The following is a 22187-nucleotide window of genomic DNA, read 5'->3' as shown; positions in this document are numbered from 1 at the left end:
GACGTATTAATCATCCACCCAATCCTCCCTGCATCGAATTTCAGTTTCCGGTAGATTTCCTCCACCGTCTCAGATGACCTGCCAGCTATATCGATGTCATCGACAAAGCAGGAAAGTTGACTGGATCTGTTGTAAATCGCTCTTCGAATAACATCTTCTAACATCACGTTGAACATCATGTAAGATAACCATCGCTTTGTCGACAATTCACCCGAAATCCGCACACAGCACTGCATTTCATCCATAGTCGCCTTGATCAGTCTGGTCAGCTTCCCGGAAAAGCCGTTCTCGTCCATGATTTTCCAAAGCTTGTCACGGTCAATCGTGTCGTATGCGGCTTTGAAGTCGATGAATAGATGGTGCGTAGGGACTTGATGTTCACGGCATTTTGTTGATTTGCCGTAGACCGCCCTCCATGAAGCCAGCCTGATGAAAATTTGCCGCGATACTTCCTAGTCGACTTCAGCTAGCGAATTCAGCGGCTTCCTTAACTTCAATCATCGTTGGGAGTGACTCCTCTACGTCATTTGCTACGGCGATCTTCTGTAACTTACCTCACCGGCTTGGTCTCCTGCATGTGCGCCGTTCAGGTATTCATCAAAGTACTGCTTCCACTTTTCGATCACCTTACGATTGTCCGTCAGAATGCCTCCGTCCTTACCCCGGCACATTACAGCTTGCGTCACGAAGCCTTTGGGAGATACGTAGTGCTTTTGATAAAACATTCGTGTTTTCTGAAAACCATGCAGCTGATTCAGCTCCTCGAGATCTTCCTCCCTGTTACTCAACAAAGTAACAAAGGGCAGATAAATTTGCGTGTTTTGTTAAGTTTTTCCTCAGTGTATATCCAATCTCCCTTTCCATTGTCCTATCCCTAATTTCTTTCTCTATAAATTTGATCTTGTAGGAAAGTCACCGGGCTGCACAGGATTCGTTGAAGCTCGAGGCTCCCGATTAATCCGAGTCTTGTTCATCGTGACCGGGTATCTTTAAGGCAAGTCACGTACCGTCTGGAAGGAGTCCATGGCATTCCGGCAGCAATCAGGACCTCCCGCCAAACGGATCGCCAATTACCGTGTCCGAGGTCGCCGCAGGAACCACGTGCACAACGGAGTATGGTACCAGGTATAATCCGCTCGTTGTCCTCGTTACATGCACAAGCCTAACAATCCGAAGCTCATGATGTTAATCCTGTCCAATTCTCAACAAAACCGTCATTATACATTGTAAGATGTGATCCTACCTGTTTCAGGCACGCAGGTCAAAAACACCCCCTTTTCTATTGTTTTTTTCAGGTCCCCTCGGCCGTGATATACCGAAGTGATGTATAGGCCATTCCCAGATCTCGTCATTAAGAGTGTCTTTCTCATTTCCCCCACTTTCCGTTTCTCCGGGCCCCTCGTGAAATATGATCTTTATCACATTTCAAAGTGATGGGAGGGATAGAGACACTCCCAAGCAACCAAAAGTCACATATTTACTTGAATGAAGGCATTGAAAGTTACATATTGGCTGACAAAGAGAATCAACTGCCCAGTTCCCTTTAGTCAACTTTATGTACTCATTAATGAACTTGAAAGTTGCAAAAGTGATTAATATGTACGTTGTATGTGACTTGTTTTGCCCAATTCCCATTAGTGAACTATATGTGCTCATTAAAGAAATTGAAAGCTGCAAAAGTGTCACATAAAGGGCACAAAAGTGCCCAATACGGGATTTGGCAAGTCACATAAAGGGCGCAAAAGTGCTCAGACGGGATTTGATAAGTCACAAAAAGTGCATTGATGTGCTTTCAAAATCAAATCACCTCTTCGAGTTTTAGTTTCAGTTAGAACAACATCTAGGCGTGGTCTCGTGGTAGCGTGTTTGATTCTCACCACGAAGGTCGGGGTTCGATCCCCAAGCCGGGCAAGTTTTTTTTCAATAAGTAATTTTGTACATGAGTGACCATTCTGATGCGATATAAGTAGGAAATGTAGGAAAGAAGCAATTGAGCAATTTGTCGAGTTTAAAATCCGGCGCGTGGCATCATGGCGGCACCGGTACAGAACACAGTAAATAATCAAGAGAAGGTGATATGAACCGAAGCCAACGGTTCAGTTGAGATAGAGAGAAATTTATTGCTCATTTTGCGATTTTTTGGAAGCTGAATTAAGAGGCCGCTGGAAGCTGAATAGAAGATCATTAAACTTGTTTTGGAACTTGAAAGTATCAATAAGAACTTAAATTTTGAGCTGCAAAGAACGTACTTCATATCAATGATGGGGCTGAGTAAGCGTTTTTGTACCTGTTTTATGAGACTTTTGGTTGCTTGGGCTCTTAATGACGAGATCTAGAATGGCATACACGTCACTTCGGCATATCACGGCAGACCTGTGATGTGCAATAATGGTCGTGAGTCTGCCCTAGAGAAGTGCACTAGTCGACCCTGAATGCAATAGTCCTTCTGTGCTAGCCGGCTGTTACATCCTCCAGACGGCGCTTTTTTCCTGGAAAATTCGGACTCGCTGTCTGCTCCGCTGTTGGTGATTTTTCCATGCCAAAAAAGGCATAAGACTTCGAGAACTGGTATTATCTTGAAAAAATTTTTGGTCCCAAACATTCCTATTTAAAGATTTTAAGATTTTTTCTCAATTGATTTTGATTATTTAGATCAGCTATTTTGATTATTCCGACGAATATTAGCAAATGATGTATATTTTGCATAACAAGTTATGCTGCATGAACAAAATAAAGTAAACAAGGTAGATCATCAGTTAACAAGCACAGAGCAACTCGTAATAAGACAATAAATTAACTTTATCAGAGATTTTTTTTTTAAGTTTTTTTTGACACTTTACCAGTACTTTATCAGAGAGTTATCATCGATGAGTACTAAAGAAGCGATTTGGATGGATAACAATCCAGTTTTAAAGAACCTTAACAAAATTATGTTATATTTTTTTAACCTTCGAAAATCTGTGTTTAAAATCATGGGAAGATGGGGGGGGGGGGGGGCTTATTGTCAGCGTTACGTAATTTTCATAGGGGGTATGTCGAAGCGTTACGATTTGTGACATACGGGGGGGAAGGGGGGGTCACAAAAGTGCATTTTTTGCGTTACGTAATTTATGGATGCCGCCTTAGACATTTGAGGGGTGGGTATACCAAAGAAATATTTTACAAAATAGGATCGTTTTAGTTTGTGATCAATTATAACTAAACATTTTTTATTCTGGAACTTTATGTATTTTAGGATCACTCTAGTGAAAAATGAATGGAACACTCAGTGAAAAATTAAGTGAAGGATTTCTTATTTTATTTTACGTGTCAATTCTTAAAAATTCCTCAGAAATCCTTCGGTTAAAAAAAACGATTTTATGTAAACAGAATGTTCTTAGAAATTCGTCGCTATCAAAAATGAGTTTGAGCAATAAATTAAGCAATCGGTATACTAAATGAAAAAGAATGATCGCGGGTGTCGTCCTTAGGTTAAATCGTATTCGGGTCAATGAACCTTATGACATTTTTTTGAGAATTATCTTAAGTTAACTTACTTAATAAAAGGTTTTATAAACTTTTACTGTAATGTTTTTGGAATTAGCACAAGGAAGCCGCACAATCGATTGTGTTTCAAATACAAATATATGTTATTCATTTCATCTAGCCAACTACTGTTTAATATTACAAGTTTGTTACAATGAATTGGATTACCAACGGACGGATGAGATTTATTACGAAACTGGATAAGCCGATCTTGTCTCATAGCAAGAACTTTTCACATGTGACGATGCTTTTGTTGGGCGGGAAGTTACAATACTTTGTATGTAGCAGCTCTAACCGCAGGGTGACAATTTCCATATTTGTTACAGCTAGCTAGACAGTGTGTTGTGTACAGATTTGATGCCACTACATAACTAGCACTCGGATTTATTGAAAGCAATCAACTTACTGTTTCATCAGATTCGTACGAACACAAACGTTGTTCATCTTATTATTGTGTGTTATGTCGCGAAGGCCCTGTTGCCATCTCTAGCAGATTTTTAAAGAAAAATTAAACAACTTTTAACGATAAACTCGAAAAACAAATCTGGTTATAGAGTGGTCCTCCTATATAGGAGGAAAAAGCTTCGGTGATCTTTAAAATTTGTGGAAAGTGCTTTTATTATTATTTGGTAGAGGCCTGCGTTTGCACCGCGCATTTGATGTTATTGCGATTCGGACAGCACCAGAGCACGGGGTAAATGAATTTAACCAACGCTCAAATCATCTCAACCCCGTTTAAGAGCGATTCCGCCGAGAGTTCGCATCGCTGAATCTCGTCAAAAATGCCCGTTAAGCAGATTTTTATTACCAACCAAGATCCGATCCGATATTGAATTAAGCAAGCAATCGCACACGTGCGCCAGGCCAGTTGCGGAGAAGAAGATTGAAAATTTCCTTCGGCGTTCGGCGTTCATTTGATTTGCGAGAAGGTCCAGGAAATTCAACGGATGCTGGGCCGATTTGGGAGAATGAGGACAGGAAGGAGAAATCGATTCGGAAATCTATATGATGATTGTCCATCAACGCGAGCAATCAATTTTGGAACGCTCAAACAATTTGGAAATGTGGCGAAAAGACTTGGCAAATGTTTCCTGTGGATAACTTGGAACAGATATGGAACAAAATTGGAAATCCATCAACAGGATGAGAAATTCAAAAAATTCGAGTTAAGTGAAAATCTTAGTGATATAATCAATAATGATATTGAGTGTATGATCAATCTAGTGAAGTTTCTTTAAAATATTATCTTATTAAAAAAAAGTAATATAAATTAATATTAGTTAAATACGTGAGGGTAAAAGTTTAAGTCTGAAAACCCTCTTCAAACAAAAGTGGGAGTTTGGTATTTTTTCGTATTATTCAGAAACCGACCTTGAAGTAAAAAAGTTCTTTAAAAATGAGTGTTTTGCAGATCACAGCATTGACATTGCTTTGTGAAAATTGACAAAAATATAAGGAATAGTTAAATTTTTAAATCGTTTATATATTCAAAATTATAAAAATCTAGTTTTATACTGAAAATTTGTTTTGAGATTCTTCTTAAAAAAATCGAAACTTAACGTTTTCACGAAGCGCAATATAAATCACGATAAATGTGTTATCCTCTGAACAGAACTTTCGGGCACGTGTTTCTGATCTAGGATGGATGGATAAAAAACTTTCATAATTCATTGTTTGCACCCGAAATGGAACCAGATAGGAACAGCATAAGGTGAACAATGTGGAACACATCGTATACGGGTAGGTACGTGTACCTACATGGGAAAGCGAAATAATCATCAAACCGATAATAAAATTCATCCCCCCTTACTCCACATTCTTGGCTCTCTTCCTTCTTCCGTTGGCCACACGAACGAGTTCATGTTCTGTTATTCAATTTGAGACTCGTTTTGAAATTGACTCCGATGCAATAATGGTTTGGTTTTGGATCCGAAAAAAAAACCAGTGCCCTGGAGTAGATCCCTTCTGTGTCTAACCCAGAGGTATACGACGAAGTGATAAATAGATCATGAATTGAAATGCATTTTGTGCCTTCTCTCTATCAGCAGCGCTGCCGCCGAGGCTTTCCACAGCAATAAAATATATTCTATATCTATGTAGGACCGAAATAGATGAACTTGTAAGAGTGCAGAAAGCCATCGATGCTCGGGCACAAAAGTGCCAATTCCAAGTTCATATTACATTATGTATAGATAGAGGTGCATTTACTATTATCATTCGTTGTGGCTGAGAGAAGAGGTAGGACCTAGTAGATTTCCTCGAGGCATCATCAACTAGGAGGTAGGACCTACTAACTTGTGCCATTCACCAGGACAAGGAGCAGCAGCCAGCAGCAGCATCAGTAGAGTAATGGTGACAATGATGGGTTGACACGTAGCTTTCGAGTGCATCCAGCACAGGAAGGATCGATTGCAGCAGCAGTTTTTTGCTCCTAGCGCGAAGACGACGACGACGTGGGGATATTCACTAAAATGTCGGTAAGTTAAAATAGTAAGCACGGAAATTTTAAAATTGTAGAAAACGATCAAATCTATATCTGCATTTTTACATTTGGAATACTGCATCCGTATTTGGAAGATGGTTCTCGGCACAGAACTGGGTACTTGAATCCACAATCTAAAATCAGAACCTCAATACTGGACTTCAACTGCGTATAATAATGTTGTTTTTTGAAAAGTGTGAGTGATAAGTGTGAGTGAGATACAAAAATTGTATTTCCGGCTAAAAACGCTCTGCATTTTTTTAAATTAGTCACAATCAATTAAGCAGGGCTAAAAGGTGGTCACTTTTTAGTAGCTTTGAGACTTTTTTTTAAGCTGGTCACTCTACATTTACTTTTTTTGAAATTTGGTCTACGATTCACTTTAAAAAAAAAATCTCATTTTTTTAAGTTTTATTTTACAGCTTGGACTCGATTATCCGTGACTCGATTATTCGCGATTATTACGTCTTATTCAATAAAGTTTTATTTATTTATTTATTTTAATTTATATTCAAATGAAGTTCAGCCTTTTTAGTGGCTTTATGAACGAATAAGTATCTTTTTTTCATTGGATTTCAAATTCAGGCATATGAGCTTTAAAACTGTTTAGGATTCAAAATTTTAAAACTATTTTCAATAATCAAGGTTTTCAATAGGTATTGTTTTCAAAAGTATGGCATCTATTTTTGCTGTATATGCTTCAGTTTGTAAGTATGTGGCGTTTCACCACACTTATAGAGTGTTAGTTGAATGAAGATCTGGAAGTCTTATGTCTTCATTGTTTAACTGATTTTTTTCAAAATTTTATTTCTTATTTTTAATTCAATTAACATAAATCAACTAAAGTTTAAAAGTTTTGATTTTTTTTTGAGTTTTCATTTTATAATTTATTTTTTTCCAAACCTGCTTGCCTTGTAAGACTGATTCTATTTTGAGTCTTTTTTTTTAATTTCTGAGGTCCTGAGGTCTAAAATTTTTGTTTTGGTTTATCTCGTACCTAACTAGTAACTGAAAGATAAAAAGTTGAGGTCTTCGACAAAGTTGTTCAGCAGAAAATTTCATTTCAAGAATTTATAAATTGGCACGAAAACGAAAAGACAACTTGGTTCCAAAGTTAAAAGACAGACAGATTGTCCCATACAAACCTCATCAAGATTTACTCATAAAAACGTAACTTGAAAATTCTGCAAAAATTATGGCGAAGTTTTGAACCAAAACAAAACTTTACAGACCTCATGACATGTGAAATTAAAAAATTGTTCAAAATCAAATTTGACTAAGTCTATGCCATACGCAATGTGTATTTTTACCAGGAGCTTATTAATTCATATAAAAAGCGTCTTTAAAAAGACTAAATTGAACATTTAATCTGTTGGTTGCAGTTTTTGAAGTCCCTATTGATGTAATTTTTTACTTGAGGCGGTCATTTATTTTGCCTTAATTTTACTTACTTTTTTGCCGCATGGTCGCTGTTAGCCCTGATTAACCCTAATCCGCTCTTGAGTGTCTATCGGAAGTTTGGCGGCTTGTAACTTTATTCGGGTGCAACCAAATAATAACAAAAATTCTCTAAATGAATTTTTGAAATCTTTAATTTTGCATCATTACTTTTTTATGGACGCACCCTGAAAGCCCAGGAAAAAAAAAATTCCCTAATCAATTTGACACTTTTTTTTTACAAAATTTATAGTTTTGTAAACCTCGGAATGTAACTCGAATATGTTTCTCAGACATTATTCACCTAAAATATTTCAGTTTTCGTTATTCAAAGTTTTGGAAAATATAAAAAAAAACATGTTTCGGAAAAAAAGACTGTAGATCAGCTACGGAATGCTCGAAAAATTTCAAGTGCCCGTCAAAATTGTTCAAGTCACACCAGATAATTTTTAAAAGAAGGATTTAAAAGTTGACGTAATTTCACACATTTTTGCATCTTTAGATTTTCAAAATACAAAACTGTTTTTTCGCTGTTTTCCAAACTTTTTGTCAATCAGTAGTTTACCAGATTTTCTTGCACTTAAATTTAACTTTGCACAGGATTTTAAGTATATTAACGCAAGATTTTAGCAATAAATTAAAATTCACCAGAAAGTCAATTTCATACCGATTCCCGATTTGTGGTCTAATCACTTTCTTTCTTATACCGTTTTTTTTTAGATATTCCTAAAATCACTTAAATGTCTTAAACAGCGACACATTGAAAGGCACTAACCTATAATCGATAAACGCCTTGAGAAACATGATACAAAAGCCAACAACATGGAAAACTTTAGTAAAATTAGTCGAAAATGGCACTCAAGGTCACAATCATAGTTGTGCAAAGTTTTTTTTTAAATACGAGAGCGCTCGTACAAGGCGAATTCTCGTACATCTGTTGAAACGAACACTTTCTTACGATATTTCAAACTGGGTTTTTTAATTAAAAAAAAAACTGAACTTTTAACAACACTTTCTTTCGTTAACAGTTCTTAGGAAGGAGTGCATTCAAAGAAAATGCTACACTTTGTTTTGTTAATAACTTTTGAATGCATGAATAGAAATTGATGAAATTTTCAGTGAAGCTTTCTAGTTATATTATGTTCCCATGTGCAAATTTTTGTAACGTTTTATCAAGTGGTTTTTGGGATAACGTCCAATAAAGAAATTTTTCGACCGTAATTTTTGGGCACTATGTGTACCATCTATAATATTTACTATGAACCACCTTATTTACAAGGCTATTAATGATTATGTTTTCTGTTTGATGAAGCTTGACCTTAAAAATTATTCGAAATTTCAAATTTGGTCGAAGTTATGACACATTTAGTGGATTGTCCTCTTCCGTCACAAAAACAACATATTTGACTTTTTATCACTTCATCACAGTTTTCGTGTAATGGCACGATTCCAGATCCAGCTGCCGCCGACCGTGGTCTAGAGGATAGCGTTTAAGTCTTCTAAGCCAGAGATCATGAGATCAAGTCTCGGTCACGGCATACATAGCACTCTTTCTGTGGGTTGGTGGTGTTAGTATTTGAACGATGCTAACCATTAAACCCTTGAAAGATGTACGAAATGTATGTACGATGTAAGAAAGGTGTACCCTTGAAACGTGAAATTTAACTAAATCAGAGTATCAGAGTATGCAGGAAAATAGTCGCATTTGGAGGCAGACTTCTTTGAATACTCAGCAATTCATCGTGGCAATCTTTATGGAACACTGACTGATTTGTAGCTTCTACAGATTGCCAGTCTCGTCAAGTATAAGACTTCAAAATTTTCAAATTTGTTCTTCTTTTTTATCTCCGGAACATCCAAGTGAAAGTTGTCAATAAAAATTTTCTGTCTGGAAACCTGCCAGGTGCCCGCTAAGGAATTCGTTTGTGTTGTTCTTTGCGAAATTTTTCTAAATTTCTCCGTGCTAGGGGCCCAATTATTTTGCGCACGATTTGACCACCGTATTTTGGTAAAATAAACCAGTTGGCAGCTTTTTTTAACTTTTAGAAATGAAGTCAGGCCTGTTTATAAGTCAGTTACATGAATTAGTCAGAACAATTTAGCCTTTTTATCACTTCACCTATTGTAATTCTCAGATTGCGCTGCATAAAACCTCTTACATTCCATAAATTCATGAAACCAATCATCTTCACATCTCACATCACAACTTCATAAATTTAGTTCTCTGTTAGATTCTCTAGAATTCCTTAAACGATTTACCATATGAAATTTAGCGAAATAGTTAATTTTCAGCTGTTTTTGGATCTCTCACTGGGACTTTCCTGGATTTTTCTCGATCCTGCCCAAGATATTTTGTCAATGAGCTTCGGTATTAGACTCTATCTCAAAAACAAATAGTTTTATTGTTACCAAATTGTGTACACCAGGGGTGAGCAACCTTTTGAACACACGGATCAGTTTGAATTTAAAAACCTTTCAGCGGGCCGCACTCAATATATCATCCACTAACAATTTGTAAAGCTTCATGGGTATAGAGTTATTGAGAAGTTTTAAAATAAAACGTGATTCTTTTATGATAACAAATATTTTACGAATAAAAAATTAAAAAAGAAAAGAAAAAACGAACTCGTGTATCATTTATTTGAAATGTTTGAAAGTTTATTCAACACAATTTTTCAAATATTAAGCAGACAATATCAGCTGGAATAGATAAGCTACATCACTATATCTAAGCTTGTGTTTATGGAATTAATTGATTTCAACTTTTTTTTTACAAACTCGTGTTCTTCATAACAGAGATCTTTTTATCCGCTTTTTTTTTATCAAAAACGAAAAATGTTTGTGGCCTTTGTAATGTTTAAAACAAATTTGAACTGATTCTAGAAACAATTATTACATTTTTTTTTGGCCCGCCACACTCCCCCACACCAAAAAACTCAACTGAGTCCCCTGGTAATGGACACTTCAGTTCTCAACATGTCTGGCAGCAAAAGTTTACAAATAATCGCGAGCAAAAAATTTAAGCATGTTGAGAACACAAATATATTTAATGCGAGGAAATGTATATTATGATTAAAGTATTATTGTAGAGAAGGGATCTCAGTGGAAAAAGGTTTCCTTTTAAAAGATCCTTCTTGCTGTACTACTTGTACTTGTACTTGTACTACTTCTCATCACTTCAAAGTTTTCTGAAAAGATATTTTTCTATTGGAAATCACTCTCTTTTAAGCGTTGGACCTTGAATGCTTTTCGAAATTTATTGACTAAAATTCCATTTTTCATTGTTTACATTTTCCTGAAGACCGAATTTTTCGCTACAAATGTTGAGAAACGAATTTTTCATTCAAAATCTCGTTTAAATTTGGCGTTGTGCAAAGTTGAGCAAAATTCTCTGATTTTTAAGCAAATTTCGTTCAATTCCAGTTCTCAGTGTTCATTTTTTGAATCCCAGGTAAACTTACCTGCCATTTGTTTTCCTATCGCCTTTTGAAGGGTTTTCTATTGTACCAAAAGCATTTCCATATTTTCTCTCTCTGGATCTCTGGATTATTTGCTTTCCTTTTAGTGTTATTGAAAACAAAAATTTGAACAGTTTAAACCGTTTATTAGAGACAGGTTTTTTTTTTATCAAACAGATGGTTCTTTTCTTATTTTTTTTATTTAAAAGTCTGACTCGAAGACAAATAGCGATATTTCCAGTTTTAAGAGAAATCACTGTCTCCTCAGCATTGGAAATTATTGAAGTTTATTTACTTAAATTCCATTTCTTTGCGTATCTTCGGGATATTTTCAAAGAAGATTCGATTTTGTCTTACAAAAGGTGTTGAAACTGTATTTTTTATCCGAAGTTCCGTATAAAATCATTGAAATTCATTGAGATTTTCGATAAGGTTTTACCAGAAAAATTCATTTTTTTACAGATTTTCAAATTAATTTCGCCAAAAATTAGAGGTTACATTATTGATCATAGATGGATTTTACAATTTTCATGGATTTTCTTATTAAATTCAGATACCATTGGGATCGGAATTTTTAAAGCTAATCTAACTAAGATAATGTGGATAGCTTCATTTAAAGTATAATGACACAATTTATCAATGTTTGGCATTATTTCGCTATGAAATTTTTGAAAAAAAAAATCTTCAGTCGTGTTGATTAGAAAACTATGTTGGCCAAGTCGATAAGAGCTCTCGATATTCAAGAACAAAAATAGTGCTCTTGGTATTGGTTTTATTTTTTTTGTCAGTATTTGAGCATCGGACTTAAAAACGCCTGTGATAATATGTAGCCCTCCAATTTGTTTGTTTATTCTCCCGGTCCGCTTCCATGTTTTTTTCCTAGGTGTACACATACATATCTCATTACTAAGTAGCTTCGCTGAAAATTTTATCAATATCCATTAACGCATTCAAAAGTCATTAACAAAACAAAGTATTGCCTTTATATCGAATACACTCCTTAGGAAGACCCAATACATGTGGGTTTATATTATTACGTTATGTGATACATTTTCGATAAATTTAGATCATTTTGGGATGAAAATCTGGTTTGACCATATTATGAACGTTGACTGCTCTCTAGCCATAGCAACCGTCAAAATGTTTGTGAGGCCAATTTCAATTTTGTTGAATAAAAATATCGTCAGGTATAGATCAACGCAAAAGTTGGTGCCAAAAAAAAATCATTCAAAATGAACAGAACGGAACTAAAATTCACCTATTAAGGTAAGTACCGAACTTTTCCGAAAATCCGATACCTAAATGACTCGGCTGCTTGAAAATAATTTTTAGTACTCGTGTTTACAATTCCGCATGCTTTTCTTTTGAATGTCACAAATACTTAGAAAGACAGAAATCATTGTTTTTTAATGTTAAGTTATTGAAATAATTATTTTATAAAAATGTTCACATGTTGTATATTTGGAAACTGACATGTATAAACAAAATATCTTCATTTTCTGCGTTTCAAGATTTCCGTTCCGCTGAAAGATCGTTTGGAACCAACTGACTAATACCGGTCTTCGAGGATACATCTAAAAAAAAAAAAAAAATAAAACTACCGAGCATTCATCGAAGGCCAAGAAGTGAAATCCCGCATTGACTTTCAAATTTATTAACATTTCTATCTATATTGGCATCCTGTGGATTTCTGATTTGTGGAAACAGGGCTGTTGTTTCTATTCTATGAGTGTTTTAATTGATATCTCAGTTTGACGTTACGTATCAAATTAACACGTTTTTTTTTTCAACCAGAACATTCTATATCCCAAAATAGACATTTTCAGCCTCGGTAGGCTGGAAAAGATCCGATTATTATCAACAACCATAAATACGGCGAACGTGTGGCGTGGCATCGTAGGTAACTCGCAGTCAGTGTGTTGCGGTTAAACGCCGCCCGCCAGCCAGTCAGCCACCAAGCGAGAATGAGTGACAAACACCCATGGAAACGGAAACCGATTTGCGCCCAGCCTGGCTTACTGCGTGTGGCGCATCATCGTTTTGTCGTTCAAGAGCAATCGAATGTGGATGGATGGATGGATGGATGGCTAAGTGAACAATAATTGAATTTCCGTTTGCCGATTGACAAGGAGCCGGTAATTTTCCGAGAAACCGGTTTTTTACAGGGCAAAAAAAAGGTGACAAAAAACAATCGACTGCCTACTATATTTAAATTTTATAAAAAATAAGTTTGATTCATATGAAAATATGCTATCGAAATTTGTACCTAAAATCTTGATTTGAGAATTGTCAAAGATGCTCCCACGCTTATCGGGGAAAATTATACTAGGGAAAATTATAGATTCATTCAAATTGAGGTTTTTAGTTTGAATCAGACATTCAAAAACACCTCGTCGTATTTGCATTAAAAGAAATTAAACCGAGTTGCTACAATCTTATTGTTTCCCATTTTCAGAAGCCTCTATCTCTGCTTAGTAGGTAGATGCTTTCTCACAGACGTTTGTTTGTTTTTTTCCGCAATGATTAACAGGAAACGATAACTTAGACATTCAATTCTTTCTATCGTTTAAGTATTAATGTAAATCGTATCAAACAAGGGCCCACTTCAATATCGTTTCGTTAGCACAAAAAAGACTGTGACGTCGGTCACGTGATATTTGACAGGTTCTGAATGGAATTTGACAGATTTTCTGTCATTTGACACAGTTGACAAAGCTGCTTAGATTCTTTTCCTCCCCATGTCTCCACATTTAGAAGAATCGAAATTTTAAACTGTCACAAGTCACAAGGCAGGCGGAGGAACATCGTTTTCGCACCGGTTGCTCTGGTTGGAAGGATAATATCGAAGGAAACCATGAAAAAAGAGGAACGGTTACTGCTGCTGCTAACTGTGCGGAACGAATCAATCATGCTGGGCTGGGTGGAGCCATCGTAAAATGTCCTGCCTGCTGAGATTGAGAAAATGAATGTGTACATGTTTAGCACATCATTTGAGGGAAGGAGGAGAGAAGGATGGAAAAAGTAAATTGTCAATGCACTCTTAAACTTCAATAGGATATGATTCGATAGAATAACGGGTTTACAAAAAAATAAATTTAAGTCCTAATTTGGATTTAAAATTATTTCACTTCTACAGATTTCTTCCCCAAAATCTTTATTAAATATATGTCATTTTTGAAAATTTGCAGTGTAACAAATCAAGCAGGCGGAAAATTCCTAGTGAGAACTAGTGTGTTTTTCTTGTTCAGTGTTAGAAAGTATTGACAGATCGATTCCGGTCGTTCGGGTGCTGATTTTCCGGAGGATACTTTTCATTTTGAAATTAGCTGAAGCATTGTTACCGTTTGTTACGTTTGAGTTACTTTTGTATAAATGCAGTTTTGTTTTCGTTGGATTTGAGATCTTTTAAAGATATTTTTTTTAAATTTACATGATTAAGGAACATAATATAAAGCCGACTAAGTCGTGGAAAAAATTAAAAAAAAAAACATCGAGTTTAAATTCGGAATCGATATTTATCAATGTATACAGACAAAAAAAAATCGCATGCAGTAGGTAATAATAGGCGAAGAAAAAATGACACCGGAAGCTGTACCGCAAACCAACGAAATTTTTAAAGTTTTAAAAACTCAAAATACCATCACCATGGGTTAAGAATGCGAAAAATGTTTACAAACTATTCTGTAAACCAAAAAAAAAAAAAAAAACATCATGCAAATGTATCATGCAGTGTGATAGGAGCCGTATGGAGGAACTTACTGCTTCTTGAGCGCAGTCATCGGACAGAAATTGTTAGCTTTTCCGTTGTGGGTAATTTTTCTTAATCCGTCCACCCAAATCTAGGTTAAAAAAGAGGAAGGAAGACGGTGGAAAGAGGATAATAACAAAGGAAAGTCTAATCGTGATTGATTGTTTTTCTTTGGTGCGATTTTTTGTTTTAGTTCTTTGTTTTTCTGCTTTACATTTTTTCACATATATTTTTTTCTTTTCAGTGTATTTCGATGGAGACGCATGGTTATTTTCACAATCAACTTCGATGGATCGTTTTTTGCCCTCCCCGCATAGAAGGAAGGATGCTCGGATGGATACATTTTCCAGCTGAATGGGCTTCTATCTTTTCCGTTCATCGGAGCAAATTTCGTCCTATGTGCACCTGTACACAACCCGGAAGACCATCGGGAGCAGCCAGACGAATGATGGACGAAAGTAGCCCGATACCTTCCCCTAACGAGCTGCCATCATCACCTCCATCACCATCATCATCATCATTATCGTTTGTCATCTTTCTGATCTTTTACTTTGGTGGTGTAGTATACTCGGCAATTAAGATCTTAATCAAATTCAGGTTAAAAGTCGGTCATCGTTTGATGCTACTTCACAACGATTCTTTTTGTTTTGATTTTTACCGTGTTATCCTTTATGCTTTTATAAGAACGTCTCAAGAACTTAAAGGTTTTGAATGCCTTCTTGATTTACACATGACGACACAATTAGTAAAGACTCGTTCTTGACTGAAAGGACCAGGAAGAGTCAATTTACTTAGAAAGTAAATTTTAGTTTTCCTCGTATCGAAGTTTGATTAATACCTTACTAACTTGGTCGTAACCCGTTCTGAGATTTCGATACAGCTTTCACTACTGGTAGGGAAACGATACGCAGCACGTAGGTACAAAAGAGATTATTTTCAGCCTGACTGAACCTTTTACCTCCACGGCATCCTAGAAGAGATCTATATAGGTAGTATGCGCGTCATAGATCAGACGGCAAAGTTCATCGGGACGCGGCTTTTCGCTCCATTAGATTCTTGCGTAAATGGGGAGGGCAAAAGATGGTACTAACTAGTGCCGATAGACATAGTCTAGAAAGCATTAGGGTGGACGTTTTGGGATTCAGGCCACAACATCCATATTAAATATAGTCTCAACTGAAATTAGGACTGACTCAACCTCAACTTCATCGGAATGCCGACAATTGGTTACCTCACCCTAGAGCAGCTTGTAAGGCTAAAAGCCACACCACGGGATGCAAGCGAGAAAGCAAGAAGCCTCCGCCCGCCGTTGTCGATGTGTGAGAAATTGCCATTCCTAGCCTAGAGATCGTGTCGTTTTGTGTGTGTGTGTGTGCATGCGGGAAAGCGCGTTTAGCTGTTCTGACTTGTTATAATAACCCATGATGGCAGATAATTTGCTCGGTGAACCTTGAATTTCAACCTGAAACACCACGCGGAGGACACATGTCTGAAGGTGCCCATTTACCAACGGGAAGGTTTGATGGACTTTGAGATGCAGTAATATAGGGGAATTTTTATTGTAAGTATACTATAAAAACAAAATTGAAATTTGAACATGATTCTTGTTTATGGTTAATTAAAAATGATTTGATTTTTTTAGTTTGATAAAAATCAGTTAAAATTTAAATATATGACAGTAGTCATAACACTAGTGAAAGTTGAGAAAAGTGGAATTAGCAATGGAAGATCTTCAAACCAACGCACAGTAGTTTAAAACTCGAAAACGTGAACATCGGCTTTTTGAAGGCCTCAATGTAGAAATAGCTTGCTAATGTGTTATACAATGTTTAATATTTTTAAATACACATATAAAAAAATCGTCATTGACGTCTTCAAAAAAGTAGTAGATCATTAAAGGGTGTCCACGAAGAAATTGCTCTAACTTTTTAGCCGTTGGGTAAAATTTAATGAAAATTTGGGTGGATTTAGTTTATAGTGCATTGTTTACATCCTGCAAGTTTTAAAGTCCTGTGATCAAAACTCGCGGAAATGGAGTCGAGTGATTAAGCGGAGGAGGAACGATTGACCACCGATCGGTAACCCTGAAGTGAAGGAAAAAGTATTCCGTACAACACCAAAAATCACAATCGCGTAGTTGGGGCCTTCAACCGAAATCCGAAAGCCTCCGTTCGGGATGTGATTAAGAAGCTGCAACTAAGCCGAAGTTTTGTCCAGAAGGTCAAAACTAAGACTGGGCTTCGAACGTTAAAGGTACAAAAGGCCCCTAATCGCGACGAGAAGCAGAACAAGGTCCCCAAAGCCCGCGCCAGGAAGTTGTACCTCAGCATGCTGACGAAAATTGAATGCTGCATCATGGACGACGAAACATATGTGAAGGCCGACTTCAAACAGATCCCCGGCAACCTATTTTTTACGGCCAAGAATTAGTTCAGCGTTCCGGAGCATGTCCGCACTCAGAAGATGTCCAAATTTGCGAAGAAATTCCTGGTTTCGTAAGTCATCTGCACGTGCGGGAAGCTGAGCGCACCTTTCGTGGCCCAGGACACGATGAACGGACAGGTGTACATGAAAGAGTGCCTCCAGAAGCGGCTGCTTCCTCTCCTGAAGGCCCACAACGTCCCAACAATCTTCTGGCCGGATTCGGCCTCATGCCACTACTCCAAGGACGTGCTGAAGTGGTATGCGGACAATAAGGTCAATTTCGTGCCAAAAATGTTCAATCCTCCCAATAATCCGGAGCTCCGCCCCATCGAGAAGTACTGGGCGATTATGAAGCAGCACCTTCTTAAACGACCTAAGGTAGTGAAGACAGTCGAGGAACCGAAGAAAGTATGGGTTTACATGCAAAAAACTTTTGTGCAGAATCTTATGGCCGGGATTGAGGCCAAGGTGCGGAAATTTGCGTATGGACTGTTAATAAAATACGAGTAAAATGGTAAAATTAAGTTTAATAGTAATTTTTCAATCCTTGAAAATTTGATGGCAATCGGATGAAAACTCGAATTTTGCGAATCAATTTTGTGTGTGGCAATTTCATCGTGGACACCCTTGAATAAAAAAAAAAACTTAGTTGAAGACGCCAAAGCTCTATCTTTCCAAACAACATGTTTTTTTTTCAAAAACTCACTTCAAAAAACGAAAAAAACGTTTTACTTTTTCGAAACGAAATGTTAAGACCTACTGTATGAGAGAAACTACACAACTTCATTGAAGGTGTCAAGTCCCTATTTTGAAATCTAATGGTACTTTTTGAGTGATTTAAAAAAACTGCACCTTAGTAACTCTCTACCTTATGGTCTATCCGTCTATCATTTCAAATCTATAATGCTCACCGATAAAGCCGCTCAAATTCACGTTGATTTTTCGCTCCTTTAAAATTATACAAAATCATAAACTACAAATGATAATTTTCTTAATTCTGAATCATCAAATTATTGTTAAAAAATTTCTAATGCAGTAAATCCAAAATCGTTTCAAAAAATAAAAATTCAAAATTGTGTATGGGATAAAAGCATTTGGAAATTATCAGACTTTCAATATAAATTCATTTGCAACTAATTGATGATTTTTGAATTAATGGTTCCTGGAATATCCTGTATGATTCCATTTCTATGACATTTTTTCGAAATAAGTATAATCTTAATGTAATCTTTTTGAAGTCAAAGCATATGGTAACTCGTAGCGAACTCCTACAAAATGTTAGTTTGTCCGCCCCTACACGGTCACTCCGGCATCAGCAGTTCCTCTGGATTCCCGGTCATCGGACTACTTATGGTTTCTACAACCCTTTGGACACGTGCAACCGCTACTTCAATCAATGTGCTAGCATCTTCGATTTTGGAATCTCAAAACAGGTGTACAAAAATAGATTAAGGCAACTATCATTATAATTAGTCTGTGCGAAACATTTGTTCTCGAAGACAATAAATAAATAAATAAAAAATATAAATTAAGAGTACAATTTAAAAACAGATGTCCAACCATGTGTGTTCAAATAATTTAACTTTTGTCCGGATTGACCTCAGAAGTAAAGAAAACGAGTATATTGAAAACATAATTGGGTAAAATTACAATCGTAAAAGTAAAATACGATGCGGTAACCTAGGGTTCAATAATCGAATGAACAATTGATTTAAAAATATTGATAATTATGACAATTTTGAAAGATTTGTCAATAATTTCAATTAAGTCGTTTTGGCATTTTCGTCAATTTAGTTAAGCTTTATTTTTTTTTAATTTTAAAAACTCGTACGACAATTTTCAAAATTTATGTTTGATATAATTTCAATTAAGTCGTTTTGGCATTTTGGTCAATTTAATTATTATTTTTATTTCAATTTTATTACTTTTGTGAATTGCATGATTTTTTGTTAAAATTGACAAATTTGAGATATTTTAAAACAAAACAAAAAAAATTGACAGAATTAGAAAAACAGACAAAAATTCGAAAAATTTACAAAATTGACAAATAAGATAAAAAATTACAAAATTAACATTAATAATAAAATTGACCAAATTGACAAAATTTACATCAATGACAAAACTGAAGTCAATGTAGCGAGATTGACAGAATTGTGGCAAAAATGCCAAAAATTACAAAATTGACTGAATGTAAAAAAATCTTCAAAATTACCCAATTGACAAAATTTAAAAAAATGACTTAAGTGACAAAACTGACAAAATTGATCACATTGATTAAGTTCACTTGTTTTACAAAACCAACAAAATTAAATAAATTAAAAACATTGACAAAATTGATAAAAATGAAGAATTGAAAAAATTGAAGAAATTGATTAAACCGACTAAATAAACATAATTGACAAAAATGACAAAAGTGAATTTGTGTCAGTTTTGTAAATTTTATCAATTTTGTAAGTTTTTTCATTTTCAATTTTCAATTTATTTCATTTTCTTCAAATTGACCCATTTTGTCAATTATGTCATTTTTGTCAATTTTTTCAATATTGTCAAATTTGTAAATTTTATCATTTTTGGATTTTTTGCCAATTTTGTCCATTCTGTCAATTTTGTCATTTTTTTCTATTGTCAAATTAGTCAATTTCGTCAAATTTGTCATTTTTGTCGATTTTGTCATTTTTGAGAAATTTTGTCAATTTAGTCAATTTTATCCATTTTCACAATTTTGTTAATTTGGTATTATTTGACAATTTTGTCATTTCTGTCAAGTGTGTCGTTTTTGTTAATTTTGTAAAATCTATCAATTTTTATAAAAATAACATTGAATTTTCTAACCAATACTCAATTGAAAATTTTGCAATTGAGCGAATTATGCTTTGGCTTAAACACTATCAAAAAATGCTCGATTCGAGATGCCAGAAGAATCTTTGACGTTTTGTTAATAGGAAAAAAATGTAAACAAAAAGGTGAAAATTTTCGATGAATTTGAATTTTACTTTACTATGGCTTTTTCATTCGGAGAACTCTAAAAAGCAAGTAAAATCAATTTTTAGGACTTCTTCTAGAATTCCATACATTTTTTTGAAAAAAAAAAAATATTGATAACTGCTAGGGACAAAAATTACAAAATTGGCATGAAATACCAAATTTGCAAAATTGTGAGAATGGTCAAAATCGACTAAATTTACAAAATTCTCTAAAATTAAAAAATCGACAAAAATGAAAAATTTTACGGAATTGACTAAATTGACAATAAAAAAAATGGATAAAATAGATTTATTCATGTGTTGTATTCCATTTATGAAAATGCGCTCCTAGACATACTATTATGTGAGAACTGTTTGCACATTTTTCGTACTTTTTTGTAAAAAATTTAATGTTTCTCCGTCGTAGTGTCTTGCAAGAACCTTCTGATCCTATCCTACTATTAAAAATTAACGTGAGTAGCTAATTACCTTTTAATTATATGCTTGGTAGTTTGGTACCAAAAGCTTCCCAAATGCTCTAAACTCTACTATGGAAAATTTGGTGGCGCTATTGTTTGGTTTTTATCTCCCATTGGCTTAAGCAAAAGCATGGATCACTATGAATCTGGACGCCTTAAAACGGGTCTATCTCGGAGCTATGTAAACGAAATAAAAATGTTTTGTACTTAAAATGTAGGGTTTTTATTGCACTTTAAAGGAAAAATAATAAAAAAAAATATTCCGATAGTGTTTTGATGAATTTTTTTTAACTTTTCGTCGAGTACCACTCATCATAGTTTGGACACCCTATTCGCTGACCTCAGCTGCCTGTTTGTTCCACAATCTCTTCATATCTGTTGCATTCCGAGTCGTCCTACCATTCTTCTTTATCTTCTGCTTGACAATTGCCCAAAATTTTTCGATAGGGCGAAATTGAGGGCAGTTGGGTGGGTTGATGTCCTTTTCGACAAAATCCACCCGTTGGCCCGATACCACTTTATTACCTCTTTGCTGTAGTGGCAGCTTGCCAAATCTGGCGAAAGCTTAACTGGTCGTTTGTGAGATCTAATGTACGGAAGAAAAAGGTTTTTCAGGCACTCCTCCTTGTACATTTCGGAGTCCATGGTCTTTTTTTCACAAAAACCGGGGTTTTTTGTCCGCAGCTTCAAATACCTTGCCAGGTCAAACACTTTCTTGCAAACTTATCGGCAAAAACGAATTCGAACTTGTCGGGGACATCACCCCGACCAGTTCAGTGCACCACTGCAGTGGCTTTATAAAATTTTTGGCCAGGATTTGGATTTCGCGCCAGGATTTTGCGACCACGTCGGGTTTTTGACATGTGTCAAAAATTTATTTTTGTCTCGCGGCTTCCATCACGTATAACTTTTTTGGAACAAAACGAATCGTAATGAAATTTTCAGCACTGATAGAGGAAACATTTTCGAACAAAGTACTGTCAACACATTCCAGATCCAACAACTAGGAGAGCAATGGTATATGAACGGTGCGTGCAGATTCATAGTGATCGATGCTTTAGTAACAGTTCAGCTCGGATTGACTCCCTACCCAACCCGTCGTCGCCTTTGCTAGGCTAGACACCTACACCAACAAAAACCGAACAATCGTATTGCGCAGGTTTTTCGATGCGAACGAAAGGCTTGCATCGCGCGATGTAAGGTGCAACGAAAGGAAGAAAAAAGAAAAGGAAAAAAAAACTAGCCTGAGAGCTTAAAGCTCGAGACGAATGAGTAGCATTTTTCTGGTTTGTTTCAATTTGCTTCCACTAACAAAATTCTCTCCGGTAGTTCGTGTTGAGAAAAAAGCTTCCTGAGCACGAACGGCATGTGAGAAGATGAGATAAAGTGCATCGTCCATGTCCCCGTTTCGTTTTCTCCTTCTTAGAACAATCTGTGTTTACGATTATAGCGTTGGGGGAAGGATGGGACTTACAATCGCTATCGTAGCATACGATGTTCGAATCAAGTCCTTATGTTGAATGATTTAACTTCGGGATAGTACCTCTTGATGAATTCATCAATATGAACTGTCTAAAATGGGAATGCAGGCTGCAGGTTTGAAACCGGTTCGGTTGAAAGCTGAACTGTGAATCGAAACAAACCTCGATTCTGCAATTTGCAATTTTGTCG

General features: G+C 35.8%; 1 protein-coding gene across 3 annotated transcripts in view; it reads right to left on the bottom strand.

Moving 5' to 3' along the window:
• LOC129756576 (1-phosphatidylinositol 4,5-bisphosphate phosphodiesterase-like) overlaps window positions 1-22187 on the bottom strand; it is a 130203-nt gene that overhangs the window by 13687 nt on the left and 94329 nt on the right. For 2 of the 3 annotated variants that reach the window (XM_055753484.1, XM_055753482.1), the window contains exon 5: window positions 3932-4011. In XM_055753484.1, the coding sequence (XP_055609459.1) occupies window positions 3932-4011 (80 nt within the window). Of the gene's footprint in view, window positions 1-3931; window positions 4012-14661; window positions 14742-22187 lie in introns of all 3 variants that reach the window. The other variant, XM_055753483.1, reaches the window with a different exon arrangement.

This window comes from Uranotaenia lowii, chromosome 3, assembly GCF_029784155.1.
Source record: "Uranotaenia lowii strain MFRU-FL chromosome 3, ASM2978415v1, whole genome shotgun sequence".
Taxonomy (NCBI): domain Eukaryota; kingdom Metazoa; phylum Arthropoda; class Insecta; order Diptera; family Culicidae; genus Uranotaenia; species Uranotaenia lowii.
The sequence above is the reverse complement of the archived record's forward strand: the minus strand, read 5'-3'. Positions and strand labels throughout refer to the sequence as shown.